We start from the raw sequence: 14,332 nt of genomic DNA, 5'->3' as shown, positions 1-14,332 counted from the left end.
CTGGTCGCCCTCAGCGCTCCGGTAGGACAACTGATTCACAGACGGACGGTAATGAAAAGTGGCGAACAACTTGGGTGCGTCATAGCGGGGACGGTGGCCGCATAAACACAGGGCTCCCACCTGGTGCCCTGGGACCCGGGGTCCAGCTCTGTGTAGAAAACACTGTCGAAATGTCTCCGCGTGGGAAACGGTGGGTGAGAAGCAGGACTGCGGGTGGAGACCTGGAGGGGCAGAGCGTGCGTGACCGCGGGACACTTCCCGAGCTCACCGACATGGTCTCCTGCCTCTAGTTGGTGATGGCGCCATTGGTGACTCCCCCAAGGGGATCCCAGCGGCTGGCTGTCCTCGCAGGAGGGGCCTCCTGGAGAGGGAGAGGAGGGACGGCCGAGGAAGCCTCTGCCCAGGGCAGCTGGTTCTGGAAATGGTCACCAGTGACCGCGGGCATTTCTCCACTCAGCACGGGCTCAGGAGGCCAGGCCGGTGAACCAGACCCGTGAAAGCGGAACTGCCTCTCTTGATCTGAATAACCAGAACGGCGATTTCGGCATTTGGAAGGAATTAAGAGTTGAATAGGACCCAGGTTTTAATAGCTACAGTCTGTTTCAATGTATTTTTTAAATTTTTTTATTGATTTCAGAGAGGAAGGGAGGAGAGAGAGAGAGGAACAGCCATGATGTGAGAAAATCATGGATCAGCTGCCTCCTGCACACCCCACATTGAGGATTAAGCCCACAACCTGGGCATGTGCCTTGACTGGGAATCGAACGGTGACCTCCTGGTTCATGGGTCAACCACTGAGCCACACCACCGGCAGGAAGCTGTTTCAATATTCTTCCACCAAGACAAGAACTGAGCTGTCTGTCCCTTCCCCTCCTGTTGTCTCAGGGGGGTCCTAACAGCCCCTCCCCATGGAGGTCAGTCTCTCCCTGCGCTTAGGTCCCACCTACTTCCCAGGCACCACCATGGCCTGGCCCCCCGCCCCACCCCCCGGCATTCGCTGCCACCACATATGAACAAGCTCAAGGGCATCTTCTCGGTAGGACACTGCCCCATGCCCACAGGTCCCTGCGCTGAGGACGCCTACCTCCCGTCCACATTCTCACCTTCCTCTTTCTCCTCCACCAGGGGTGACGCCTTCCGTCCCACCATCCCCCAGACTCAGCCCTCAGCAGGGTCCAACACCCCGGCTGTCCGCTCCCCTCTCGTTCCTGGTCTCGTGTACAGCGCCACCGTGTGCCTGTGCTCGGGGCGGAGCGGGATTCACGCTGTGGGCGCTGTTCTGCTCATGCTGGGCTCCCCCGTCCCCTCCCGTGCCCTCCGGCCGCTGGAGCGAGCACATGGGCAGCTGGCACAGCGGGGCGGCCTGGTCTGCTGGGCCTACGCACTTCCAGGAACCAGGACTGATTCCCGTGGTGACACACGAGTAATGCGGGTTAACTTTCACGCGTTGCATCACCTCCACTGCCCCCTCCCCCCAGCGCCTGCTGGGGACTGGGACGCCCTTGGAGATGCGTCTGGGTGGCTGGTGTGCGCCGTTCTTCACCTTCCCAGGGACACGCCCTCTGTGAGCAGCACAGCCTCCGGCCTGCCCGTGCCGGCGTTTACCTGTGTAACCTTCCTCGTGAGGCCACATTTCATTCGCATTCCACCCCCCACCCCCACCCCAAGGAGGCCGCTGCAGCCCTGCATGCCCGCCTCCTGGGAAGTCTCTCCTCCTCCATCAGAAGGGAAACCAGGTGGGGATGCGCTGTGGGGAGCCAGCACGGGAGCCACCTGGCGACCCTGGGTGTGAGTCTCGGGGGCCACCTCACAGCATCTTCCTCTCCGTCCTCGGTGTCCACCAGCAGGCGGGCGGGTGCAGGGGACGTGGCGCATGCACACCGTGGACCGTGACTCAGCCATGACTCAGCCATAAGGAAGGTGCACATCTTGCCTCTGCAGCAACGTGCAGGGACTGGAGGGCACTGTGCTGAGTGAAATAAGTCAGACAGTGGGAGACACGCGCCAGGTGATTTCACGTCTACGTGGGATCTAAAACACACAGCAAACGCATAAGCAGAACAGAGAGAGACTCATAGACACAGAGGATCTCTTTGTGGGTGCCAGGTGGAGGGGGGTGGGGCTGGGTGAGAAGGGGGAGAGGTGAAGAAGCACAAGTTGGTAGTCACAGAATAGTCACGGGGTGTCAAGTCCAGCACGGGGGATGTAGGCGATAATATTGTAATAACCATGTGTGCTGTCAGGTGGGTATGAGATTCATCCGAGTGATCGCTTAGTAAGTTACGGAAAATCTAATCACTGGGTTGTACACCTGAAATGAACATAATATTATAGGTCAACTGTAATTGAAAAATAAAAATTACCCGAAGTAAAAAAAAAAAAAAAAGAATTATGTGTCTTGGTCTTACAATTGTTTGCTTTGCGAAGGAGAGAAGGTTCTAGAATCCAGTGTCACCTTGACTGCTTGCCTTTTTCTTGGCTCAAACTAAGCTAGACAACAGGAACGCAGACCGCGGCTCAGACTGTATTAACGGTGTGGAAACGTCCCCCAAGCTACTGGTTCTGAGAGCGATGGGGACTCTGAGAGCGAGGCTTCGAGAGAGAGAAAACCGCTGTTGTGGTCCCGGCTTTTCCGCATCACACCATCGTAGGCGCTTTTAGAGCAAACGCGGGCAGTGCTGCGTGGAGAAGAAAGGATGGCAGCGGCTCACTTACAAGGAGAGATCCTTTAGTGAAGCCTGTGTCATTATTGGTGTTTCTTTACTCAGAGCAGGGGTTCTCAACCTTCCTAACGCCGCGACCCTTTAATACAGTTCCTCGTGCTGTGGTGACCCCCAACCATAAAATTATTTTCGTTGCTACTTCATAACTGTAATTTTGCTAGTTATGAATCGTCATGTAAATATCTGATATGCAGGATGTATTTTCATTGTTACAAATGGAACATAATTAAAGCATAGTGATTAATCACAAAAACAATGTGTAATTATATGTGTGTTTTCCGATGGTCTTAGGCGACCCCTGTGAAAGGGTCGTTTGGCCCCAAAGGGGTCGCGACCCACAGGTTGAGAACCGCTGTCCTAGGGGGATGTGTCTGAGCTAGAGGCAGTGAAAGGTTCGAATCTGACTTCTAACTATTCCTATCCAAGTCGGTGATTTTGTTAGAAATTTAAAAAGACGTGTTACGCTGGGGAAGGGCCGGGCTTGGGTTCCGCAGGCTCCTCTCGGGCTGGAGAGGGCGTCTCACATGGCCTCTTGCTGTGTCACCAGCCGGCGTGGCGGGCGGTGTCATCAGCACGCGTCCCATTAGAAACGGGCTTTGGCAGAGTTTGAAAGGTGTGTGTGTTGCTCCCTGTTCTGACTGGATTATGAAAACCTTTGGCAACTGTGGTTTCCAAGTGGGGAAAAAGTGTTGCCAGGAATACTGAAAGGCAGGAGCGAAAATCTGGTAAATTGTCCTGGGTGTTCTCCATCCTCAGGTTCCTCTTTAGGGGACGCGGGGCAGTACCGCATCCAGGAGTCCTCGACGCAGGTTCTAGAGGCGCTGGAGGCTGGGTGTCGGGGCGGGGCCCCCGGAGTTAACAGGGCACCGCCTCACCCTTGCTCGGGAGGCGGGGCCGTGGGGGTGCGAGCAGGTGGTGTCTTTCTTCCCAAAGAACAGATAGAGACGGCCGTGTGTTTACTGTCCTCAAACAGGACGATTAAGCTCGTTCCCGGTGTTGCTGTTGTTGTTATTATAACCAGTTTTTACTAGTTTTCCTGTATCTGTTTCCCCCAGCCTGCACTACATGGCTCATGACATTCTTCCTGCTCTTCCCCTGGGTCTTACAGCCCACAAGCTGCCGATTATCACTTTATGTGTGAGAAAAATTCCTCCTCCTATCCCTGGTACTGTTTTCAAAATGCCAAGCAAATGTGATCGAACTAATTTTCGTGCCAGTAAAGGTCCCCACGTCTCTCGTTTTATGATAGTTCATTTGGTACCTTCTTTGTCCAAAACCAAAGAATCAGAAAAGGCATCTGAACGTGTATGGTCATGATGAGTTTTAAGCCTTATAATGTTGTAAAGGATACATCCTGGTATTTCCAGGGCCACCGGCCACCATACACAGTCATCGCAGTGTTATTGACCATGTTCCTTATGCTGTACCTGACATGCCCATGACGGCTTTGTAGCTACCAATTTGTACCTTGTAATCCCTTCCTCTTCTTCATCCGGACCTCCAACCCCCTCCCATCTGACAACCCTCAGTGTGTTCCCTGTATTTATGTGTCTGTTTCTGTTTTGTTTGTTTATATTGTTCTTAAGACCCACATATAAGTGAAATCACACCGTATTTGTCTTTCTCTGACTTATTTTACTTAGCATAATGCCCTCTCCGTCCATCCATACTGTCACAAATGGTAAGATTTTATTCTTTTTTATGGCTGAGTAATATTCCACTGTATATATCACTGCTTTTTAATCCAGTCATCTGTTGGTGGACACCTGGGTTGCTCCCATATCTTGGCTATTGTAAATAATGCTGCAGTGAACATAGGGGGGCATATATTCTTTTGAATTAGTGTTTTTGGTTTTTTTCAGATGTATACCCAGAAGTAGAATCACTGCGTCATAAGGCAGTTCCATTTTTAAATTTCTGAGGAAACTCCATGCCGTTTTCCAATAGTGGTCACACCGTCTGCATTCCCCCCAGCAGTGCACGAGGGCTCCCTTTTCTCCACATCCGCGCCAGCATTTGTTGTTTGTTGACTTATTGACGGTAGTCATTCTGACAGGTGTGAGGTGGTACCTCATTGTTTTAATTTGCATCTCTCGGATGATCAGTGACTTTGAGCATTTTTTCATGTGTCTGTTGGCCTCTGTGTGTCCTCTTTGGAGAAGTGTCTATTCGGGTCCTTTGCCCATTTTTTAATTGGGTTGTTGGTTTCTATGGTGTTGAGTTGTCTGAGTTCTTTATACATTTTGGATATTAATCCCTTCTTGGATACATTATTGATGAATATCTTCTTCCATTCAGTGGGTTTACGTTTGTTTTATTGATGGTTTCCTTTGCTGTGCAGGAACTTTTTAGTTTGCTGTAATCCCATGTGTGTATATATTTATTTATTTATTTTTGTTTCCTTTTTCCTGAGGAATTTTTTTCTTAAGTTCTTTCTAATACCCTATGTAGGACCTGTTGTTATTCTGAGGCAGGTTACTACCTGGGTAATAGAGAAAGCTGCTCAGCAGACCCATTCTGGGCAGGAAGTGTCCCCTGCGAGGCTTGAATTCCGGGTGTCAGGTGTTAGCGTGTGTGTCATGCAGCAGCTTCCGCAGCGCCAGCTCCTCGCCAGCACGCAGGCCGGCCCGGGTCTCGGGGCTCAGAACTCGGGCACAATATGAGTCAGATACTGTGCGTAGCTCTACATGAACTCTGCTTTAGCGGGAAGGTGGATGAGTGCATTATTTTAAACACTAATAGTTAAAATTATCCAACAGTATCTTCAAGGTTTAGCATGTAAATTAAGACAGATATTTAGTTAAGCTTAAGAAAGAAGCAGTAAATTTGTTTATCTCATTTTCTTAAATTATATCTGCGCAACTAGTAAGAGTAATGATATCATGATAGAGACATTGTTAGCAAAGAGATAACTGGCACCTCTACTCCAGCCGTCATCCTTCTATCGATCTGGAAAGCTGGGCCAGGAAGGGAGCCAATGTAATGTGGAGGGGGCAGAGGCAAAGAGAACATCAGAAATGCTTTACGTCTGAGATTCCAACCTCCCACATCATGACACTAACACTTCATTCAATTATACCCCCAATAGTTCAGTGGAATAGAGAAAAAAACTTGGCTAGGAAATTCTGAAGGACCCATTTATTTCAGTACTAGAGGCCCAGTGCATGAAATTTGTCCACAGGGTGGCGGGGTGTGCGGTCGGGGAGGGAGGTGTCCCTCAGCCCGGCCTGCGCCCTCTCGCAATCCGGGACCCCTCTGGAAGGGTCCCTAGGCCTGGCCGGCGATCAGGGCCTATCGGGGCTTTCCTTCCCCCAGCTGGCGGCAGCTGGCCCCACCCCTGCTGTGCCACAGCTTGCCATATGTGTGGCACTGCCCCCCCCCCCCCCACACCAGTTGCCTCCCTCTGTGGGTGATAGGCGTGGGCTGCAATCGCTTGGCTGGCCTGGGCCTCCCTCTGCGGGGCAATCGCTGGCCGGCCCCACACACCTGCCACAGAGTCGCCAGCTGGGTAGCCTGGGCCTCCCTCTTTGGAGCCCCATAATAGATTGCCCAGCAGAGGGAGGCCCTGCCTGCAATCGATCGCTGCGCAGAGGGTGGCCTGGGTCTCCCTCTTTGGGGTGATTGCGGAGTTCACTCCCCCCTCGGCCCCACCCCCCGAATCGATCGTCCCACCTGCCGGTGGCCTGGGCCTCCCTCTTTGGGGCGATCGTGGGGTGATGGCGGGGCCCCCCGACTAATCGCATCACACCCGCCTTGGCTGGCCTGGCGCCAGTGCGTGTCATAGCGTGGTCGTCTGGAAGGTCATCCAGATGGTCATTCTGCTGTTTGGTCGTTCAGTTGATTTGCATATTACGCTTTTATTATTATAGATGAGCTAGTTAATCTTCTGAATGAAATTAAGACATTCACTTTAGAATTATTTTATAGTCTGAAAGCTAATTTCATGTGATTTTAAATGTAGAAATTAAATATTATAATGTAGGTATTATGTTATTAGAACCAAAATGTGCTAATTTCCAATTTTATCTAACTAAATTTGTGTTAAAAAAATAACATAAAAATTCTCTTTCACCTCACTTATTAATTGACTGCATTTCACAGCCCATGCACAGCTTGGGTGGCAGAAAGCACAAGCCATCCCTGCTGGGCGTGAGAGCACAGCCTCCCACTGGCAGACCAGCTGGAAGTTAGCGGGGGCGATTCCCCAGAAGCAGGAGAGCCCCAGAGAGCACAAATCCCGGAATCTGAATGTAACCTCCTCCCAAATCCCAGAGGTGACCACCAGAGGGCCAGGCTGTACAAGGCCACTGCCAAGAAGCCATAAAATTGAGCTAAGTTACCGACTGCTGTATCACAGGCTGTCCTCACAGGCTGTCCGAGTTTGCAGTGTGAGTCCAGATAAGTTAACTTCCCACCGGAACAAAAGCCTACAATCATTAGGAGAGCACAACAGGAATCAGAGAGGCCTACATGACTGTTATCTGCCAGCTTTAAGCCCCGCCCTTCGACAGCTCAAGCCAATAAGAAAAAGAACAGGAAATGTGATCATGGGAGGAGGTGTGGGTGGGTGGGAGGGAGCAGAGTGGCAAAAGTGGCCAAAAGGGGCTGACTCTAGTGGTCTTCGGTGTTGGATTTAGTAGCCAACGACTTTAAAACAACTATAAATGCATTCAACCAATTAAACTATGTTCAAAGAATTAAAGGAAAAAATGGTCTTAATAATAGAGAATCTCAATAGAGAAATAGAAACTTAAAAATGGAAATTCTAGAACTGAAAACTATAATAAACTGAGATGACAAATTTACTAAATGGGCTCAATAGCAGATTGGAAATGGCAGGAGGAAGAGTAAGTGAACTTGAAGGTAGACCCATAGAAATGATCCAGTCCTGAGAAAGAAAAAAGGTGTAGACAAACAGTGCCCCAGGACACCTGAAGGACCACCTTCGGGGGCCAGCATGCAGAACCCCAGTCCTGCCTGTGTAGCCGCTTGTGGTCAGGGAGGGATGGCAACGTGTCAGAGCTGCAATCTGCCTGGAATGAGTGTGAAGGGTTTAACTCTATCTAGAGCACAGTTCTTGATTTGGGTTTTTATTTTTTAAATCTTTATTGTTGAAAATATTACATATGTCCCTCTTTTCCCCCATTGACCTCTTCTAGCCCGCCCCTGCCCCTTGCCCCAGGCCTATCCACCCTGTTGTCTGTGTCCATGGGTTATGCATATATGCACACAAGTTCTGTGGTTGATCTGTTCCCGTCTGCCCACCCTTCCCTGCCATCCCTCTGAGGTTGGACAGACTGTTCCATGCTTCTATGTCTCTGGATCTATTTTGTTCTTCAGTTTATTTTGTTCATTAGATTTCACATTTTTTTTGTGTTTTTTACATTTTTACTTCCTGAAGTTCATGTGCTATTAATATTATTGAAAGACTTCTATGAAGATAAACTCCACCCCCACCCTCACTCATCTCTGATTCCCCACTAACAATTATCTATATATATAAAAGCCTAAGTGGCTGAACAACCAAACAACTGGTCAACCAGTCGCTATGATGCCACACTGACCACCAGGGGGCAGACACTCTACGCAGGAGCTGCCCCCTGGTGGTCAGTGCGCTCCCACAGCCAACTTCCCGGGGCCAGCCAACCTCCCTCGGCCCCCATTAGTCGGCCCCCGTTGGCCCTGATCACCAGCCAGGTGGAGTGACCCCTCCTGTGCATGAATTTGTGCACCCACTCCATCCACCCCATTCCACCTTTTGATGGATAGTGTATGGAACCCTGGAGACCCCTTCCTGCCTTGTCCTCACCTTAATTCCCTCCGTGGAACTCTTCCCCACCCTTCTAGTATTCAGTATAGAATTTCTTTGTTTCTCCAAAGTGGGTGTAGCTGTACATTGTTCTAAGATACATAAAAATAATACACACTCCGTGCAGAGAAGACACAAAAAAGGGATGAAAACAAAACCACCTGCCATCCAGCCACTCCCAGCTTTTCAGTTGCCTTACCAGGAGCCCTTTTCCCTGATGTTCACACGCATGTGCTGAAATGCAGTTTGCTTTGTATCTATGGAATCATCTGCCTCATTTTATAACCTGATTTTTAAATCAACCAAAATGTGGTTTCTTTCCACATCAATGAATATAGACCAAGAGCTGACTTTCAGTTACTCAGCAGAGAAAGTTGAATCCCAAGCCAGGGCAGCAGGGGGGTGGGGAGGGCAGGCGCCTGGGAGAACGGTGTATTCGGGGAGGGGCAACAAAAAGAAACAGGCTCTCACCTTAGAAGGTGCGGGGGACGTGCGGGTGCTTGCAGCAGGAGGGACCTCCGCTCTCCTCTGCCACCTGCCACCTGCCATCTGCCACTCCAGCTGCATCTTTCTCCATTCCCAGTGGCCCCTCGTCTTTAGACACCCTCGGTTAGTGAGAGAAAGCGTAAACGTTTTAAGAAGAGTAACTGCACGTCTTCACTACAAAGAAGCAGAGTGGCCTGGATGTCGTGAAGACCCTAAGTTAGTAAACGACAAGGAGGTATTAGTAAAGTCGACTGAGTTTTTCCATTCCTCCCAACTTCACAAGCTCAGACCAAAAGGCATCTAGTTAGAGGACACCTCTCCACCACCTTTGAAGTTTACTTGCTTGACCGTACGGTAAAGCTAGGCTGTTATCGATCCGGGAGGGCAGCTGGAGGACAGGGGGCTCTGTGAGCCCTTCATCACACAGGGGCCTCTTTATGCCGGTGAGGTCACCCTGTTCTAGGCGATCTGCAGACTCGGGCTTCCTCTCTGTCTCTCTCATCTCCCTGGAATCTTGTTCTGTCCTGGAGCCAGGCCATCTGCTCTGGGCCTTTCCACGCTCAACCTTCCAGATTTTTCCTCTCTTCTTTAGAAGCTCCTCCTCCCTCTAGCCCGAGTTTTTATGATGCCTCTGGTTTCCTGAGTAAGAAACTTCCTGTCCCGCCCCCTGGACCTCACTCCCTTCCCCATTGGGTGGTGGGGAGACAGGTGGTTCCTCAGCTTAAACTCTGAGCTGGGCACCCCACGTGTTGCAGGCAGATCTGCACCTCGGTGGCATTCATGCTCCTGTCCGTGTGTCTGGGCTGCCGTCACCCCCTCAAGTACCCTTCTTTTCCCTTTAATTTCCCCTCTAAACCCAGCTCATTGTGGAAGGGTCTGTTTATGCCCCACCTTCCTTGTGCGTCTGACTGGCTGGGCACCCAGGCCATTTCTTCCTCTGAAGTCCTCTGGTATTTGCAGTCAATCCCATTCACTTTAGATCTCGATGGCTCTTCCCTCGCTTCATATCAGTTGACCTCGACTCACTTGACCATGGATCAGCTCCTCAGGGAGGTGGAAACCAGGCACGCACTCACTGGCATTCCCAGCCTTGTCTGCATCGCCATGCCAACCACGCCAGTGGGAGCCCCTGGAAATACCTGAAGATGCGCTTCTATGCCTGCAGCTCATCGGATGCTTCTTGCCTACCCTCAAAGCACTCATTGTTGGTATTAAGTCGCCCAGATAATGCCCTCAGATCACGGTAAAGATGCTTTTATTATGCCTGGAACCCGTAATGACACCCTTTCCTCTCATGGATGCCCAGCCCAGATCATTTTCTCTAGGGTTATAATCGTTTTTAACCGTTATTAGGCTCCGTTATGGTGTCTTCTTGTCCATTTGAACCTGCCCGGGGAGGCCAACAGGACATTGTTTTGGCTGGTAGTCAGTGTAGCCCGGGCACCCGCACCCCAGGGTCAAGCTGAAGGCGTAAGGGATGCTGTTACACTGACGGGGAGTGTAATGGCTACTGATTTTGACCTAAGAGCTGATTAGAAATGGTTGCGTTTACAACTCATTCTTAGAAAATCACAACTCAGGCACATAGATCGTGTCGGAGTCTTCCCTTCCCCTCAACAGTACAAGTGGCGCTGAGCGGGATTTCTCCTGGCCGCGGCGGAGCAACACGGTGATGTTCTAAGCTCCGAAGCTCCTATGTGCGTTCATTCAAAAGGCGAAACCAGACGATGGTGCACAGGCAGCTGCCAGGCTGCAGGGCCCTTTCCCCGGGGTTTCAGGAGCAGACAAGTCCCCTCCTGAGTGTCCAAGTCTTTCGAATACCTTCACTTTCCCACCTTACTGATTCCCTTGATCTTTGTACAGTGGGGCCTTGACTTACGAGTGTCCCGACTAACGAGTTTTTCGAGATATGAGCCGTCTCTCGGCCGATTTTTTGCTTTGACTTGCGAGCTAAAATTCAGGTTATGAGCCAGCTTCAGATACCCCACCGCTAGCTGGCGCAGCGAACGTCACAGTGAACGCCACAACATCAGCCCAGCATCACGTGTCTCACTCGTTCACTTTTTGATTTGACGTACGAGTAATTTGAGTTACGAGCTCCGTCACGGAACGAATTAAACTCGTAAGTCAAGGCCCCACTGTATAGGGAAGACATGCTGCTGCCCCGGTGTACAGAATCATGTAGAACCAAAACTTTAAGGCATGTCTAAGAAGACGTGGCCCTGGCACTTATCATTACGACTCAGATTCACGTCCCGCCTCTTTGGATTCTAACAACCAGGAAGCGCTAAGGAAAGCCCTTGGTTGCAAACCCCTCTGCAGTATCTGATTGGGCTAGAGCTGTGCTTTCTGCACAACGAAGCCATGTAATCCCTCCAGCGTGACAGACACCGTCGTCGGAGGGTTCGATCGGATTCGCTTTCTGCTCGTGCCACGGGGAGTGGTTGTCTGTGTGTACAGATGACTGGGGGGTAATGAAGACCAGCATGGGTGTGCGTGGGTTTATGAGCAGTTAAAAATAACTTTTGAAATCCTGGCCTGTGTACCCTGGGAAAAAGATGCCTCCCTTGTTCTAGAGAGATCGCCTCTGGAAAAAGACACAGCACTTGTGGCTTTGACTCAGACGTGGGTACATTTGACAAGAGGTGTTCTCGGTCTCCCTGGGAACTACAAGTTCCTAGCGCTTCGTTTCAGGAAAAGGGCCTTAGCCGAGGGTGCTCGTTGGCTTCGGGGTCTGCTGGCCCCTCCTTGAGCAGGAAAGACGCTGCCGACCCGGAGCTGTGGAGACAGCAGGCAGTGAGTCCAGAGTAGACAGGAGGCACTGGCCCAGCGAGAGTCACACACACGCCTCTGAGTCCTGTGGCTGCAGGGCTCGCTCCCTCTGGACACGTGTGTGAGTGTGTGTGCGCCCACGTGTGTGCTTTTCCTTACCGGTACGTAAGTTAGTGTCGTACTCTGAAAAGATGGCTGGCTCCCCGCCACAAAACCAGAAGCCAGGCTAGGTGTTTGAGCAGGAGGGGATTTAATAGAAGGGTTTGCGCTGCAGCGTTTTGGAAGGGCTAGAGAGCAAGGAGGGGAGGACAGGAAGGGCGGCTCTCACAGCGGCTCCACCGACCACAGCGTTCCAGAGCCTGTGGCCCCTCATCCCTGACCTGGGGAGGGGGGAGTAGGAACTGGGAGGAGGGGGTAAATGGGGGGGATGGGAGATATCTGTAATACTAGCAACAAAAAATATATATTTAAAAAGAAATTAGACCCCTGGCAGTTACTGCGACTGACAGAAAGTATTTATAAATCAGTGTAAAAGTTGCATGTGATCAATGTTTAAATTTTATTTAAGGGGGCATATGAGCACACGTATTTGAAGATCACGGGCCTATGGCAAGATGAGGTTGGGTTTTGAGGCTAAGCGTAGCCATCGTCTTCTGTGTGTTTCCTTGTTCTCCAGTTTGACCTGGTGTGTGTCAATGCTTGGATGCTGGACCTCACACAAGCCATCCTGAACCTGGGCTTCCTGGCCGGAGCCTTCACCTTGGGCTACGCAGCGGACAGGTAGGCCGCAGGGCGACAGCCACTTCACATCCCTGTGTCCCAGCGGGGGTGTGTGGGGATGAAATGTCAACTGTTAGAAAAGCATTCTTACTAAGTGCAGAAGGCCATGGTCATTCCTTTCCTCACAACAGTCCTTTCATCTTAAGCCGCATGTCCTTTCTCCTCGAGCTGCACGATGGGGGGGCTGCTCCGTGGGCGGGGAGCGTCCGGAGGACCTGGCCCAGGGAGGCAGCGGCTGCACACGGGCTGGCGGGCGCTGCTGCCACCTCAGAGCCGAGTCTCTGGCTTCCCCAACTCCCTGGCGTTAGATTCATTTAGTCGTAGGTCAGCCCCTCCAGATTTGTTATATGGCTTTCCATTGCTCCGGCACTCCAGCCCGGCCTGGGTGGGTCCTTGTGACCATGTTTGCAGTGGGCAGTGCTAAGGGTACCCCCAGAGACCTGCCCACAGCAATGAATACGCTAACTCAAGACAACAAAGCACCCCACAGCCTGTCACCAGTGTCGACCTGAGTGTGACCAGCCCAGGACTGCAGAACGGTAGCGCTTTGGTCTTGTCCTTGCCCTTCGTCCGCTCTGAGGCTCCTGTTGCTGTCCCCCACGACCCGCTTCTGCCCGCGACTCTCTCCCTGGTCCTCTGTGTCTGGGGCTCTTTCCCGGGTTTTACGTGTCTTTTTCTGCTGTTTCTACTTCTAGCCCTTTCCATCCATCTTTCCCTTTTCAATCTCCCCAGGTAGCGCTTCCTCTCCTGGCTGCCTGCGATTTGGGACTGAGTGACATCTTTTTCGTATGCATTGCTTTAGTTGTGTTGCTGCTCTTCTGAGGCTAAACATTGGCTTTTGCTTCTTCTGCGTGTTTTTCTGGCACCATTCATAAACATGTCTTCACACTGAAGGAACTGGTGATGGTCAGTGTTACAGTGGGCCCCGCGGTGTTAGGAGGAGACATGTGTTTTGGTCCTGGGGAGACGACAGACCCATGGATACTTCTGCCTCACCACACGGCCAACCATCTTTCAGCTCCTCCTCCTCTTTGTAGCCTTGAAGGAAAGGATATGAAACAAGATAATAGGCCACACCACTGCAGGAGGGGCGGAGAGTGAATTTAAAAACGAGGCTACTTCGGTCTCTGCTCCGCTGACTGAAGCAAGATGCTCTACCTGTGAACTTGGTGGGAAGTGCCAGGGAGAATGTTATCAGGTCAAATCTCTTAAAGGTCACTGGCGACAAATTTTCACAGCCGGTAATTCAGCACAACTCCGCAAACAGGTACGGCCGAATCGTCGTTTACCTGATATCCTGTTTCGGTGTTGGCGTCACCGGCGTGGTGGTGGCATTCGCACCAAACTTCCCTGTGTTTGTGGTCTTCCGCTTCCTACAAGGCGTGTTTGCAAAGGGGACGTGGATGACCTGCTACGTGATCGGTAAGTCATGCCGCGCCCCCGCCTGCCTGGGGAGCAGGGCTGGGTGGGGAGCCCTGCGGGGCTAGTCGGCCTTCCTGTGCACGGAGGGCGGCCCGTGCTGCAGGTCATTGTTCCTGCAAACAGCAGGGTGCAGGGCGAGACGCTGCCTCTCTAGGAACTGTGATGCCACCTGACTCTGGGGACCAAATATGGAATGTCACGCAATACTGGGGTGACCACTTTCTGAATCATAATTCTCCCGGGAATTGCCTACTCCATCCCCATACTGTTATCACAGGATTTTTTTTGCTTTGCTTTATTAGAGATTAATGTTTATTAAAATTGCAGTCATTCCTTGAAA

General features: G+C 51.3%; 1 protein-coding gene across 1 annotated transcript in view; it reads left to right on the top strand.

Moving 5' to 3' along the window:
* The window catches only part of SLC22A3 (solute carrier family 22 member 3), a 63,024-nt gene that overhangs the window by 10,402 nt on the left and 38,290 nt on the right, over window positions 1–14,332 (top strand). The window contains exons 2-3 of the mRNA XM_070417381.1: window positions 12,467–12,570; window positions 13,838–13,992. Of these exons, the coding sequence (XP_070273482.1) occupies window positions 12,467–12,570; window positions 13,838–13,992 (259 nt within the window). The remainder of the gene's footprint in view (window positions 1–12,466; window positions 12,571–13,837; window positions 13,993–14,332) is intronic.

Source organism: Myotis yumanensis, unplaced genomic scaffold (genome assembly GCF_028538775.1).
Source record: "Myotis yumanensis isolate MYYU_CA2020_CCGP unplaced genomic scaffold, mMyoYum1.0.hap1 SCAF_6, whole genome shotgun sequence".
Taxonomy (NCBI): Eukaryota; Metazoa; Chordata; class Mammalia; order Chiroptera; family Vespertilionidae; genus Myotis; species Myotis yumanensis.
The sequence above is the reverse complement of the archived record's forward strand: the minus strand, read 5'-3'. Positions and strand labels throughout refer to the sequence as shown.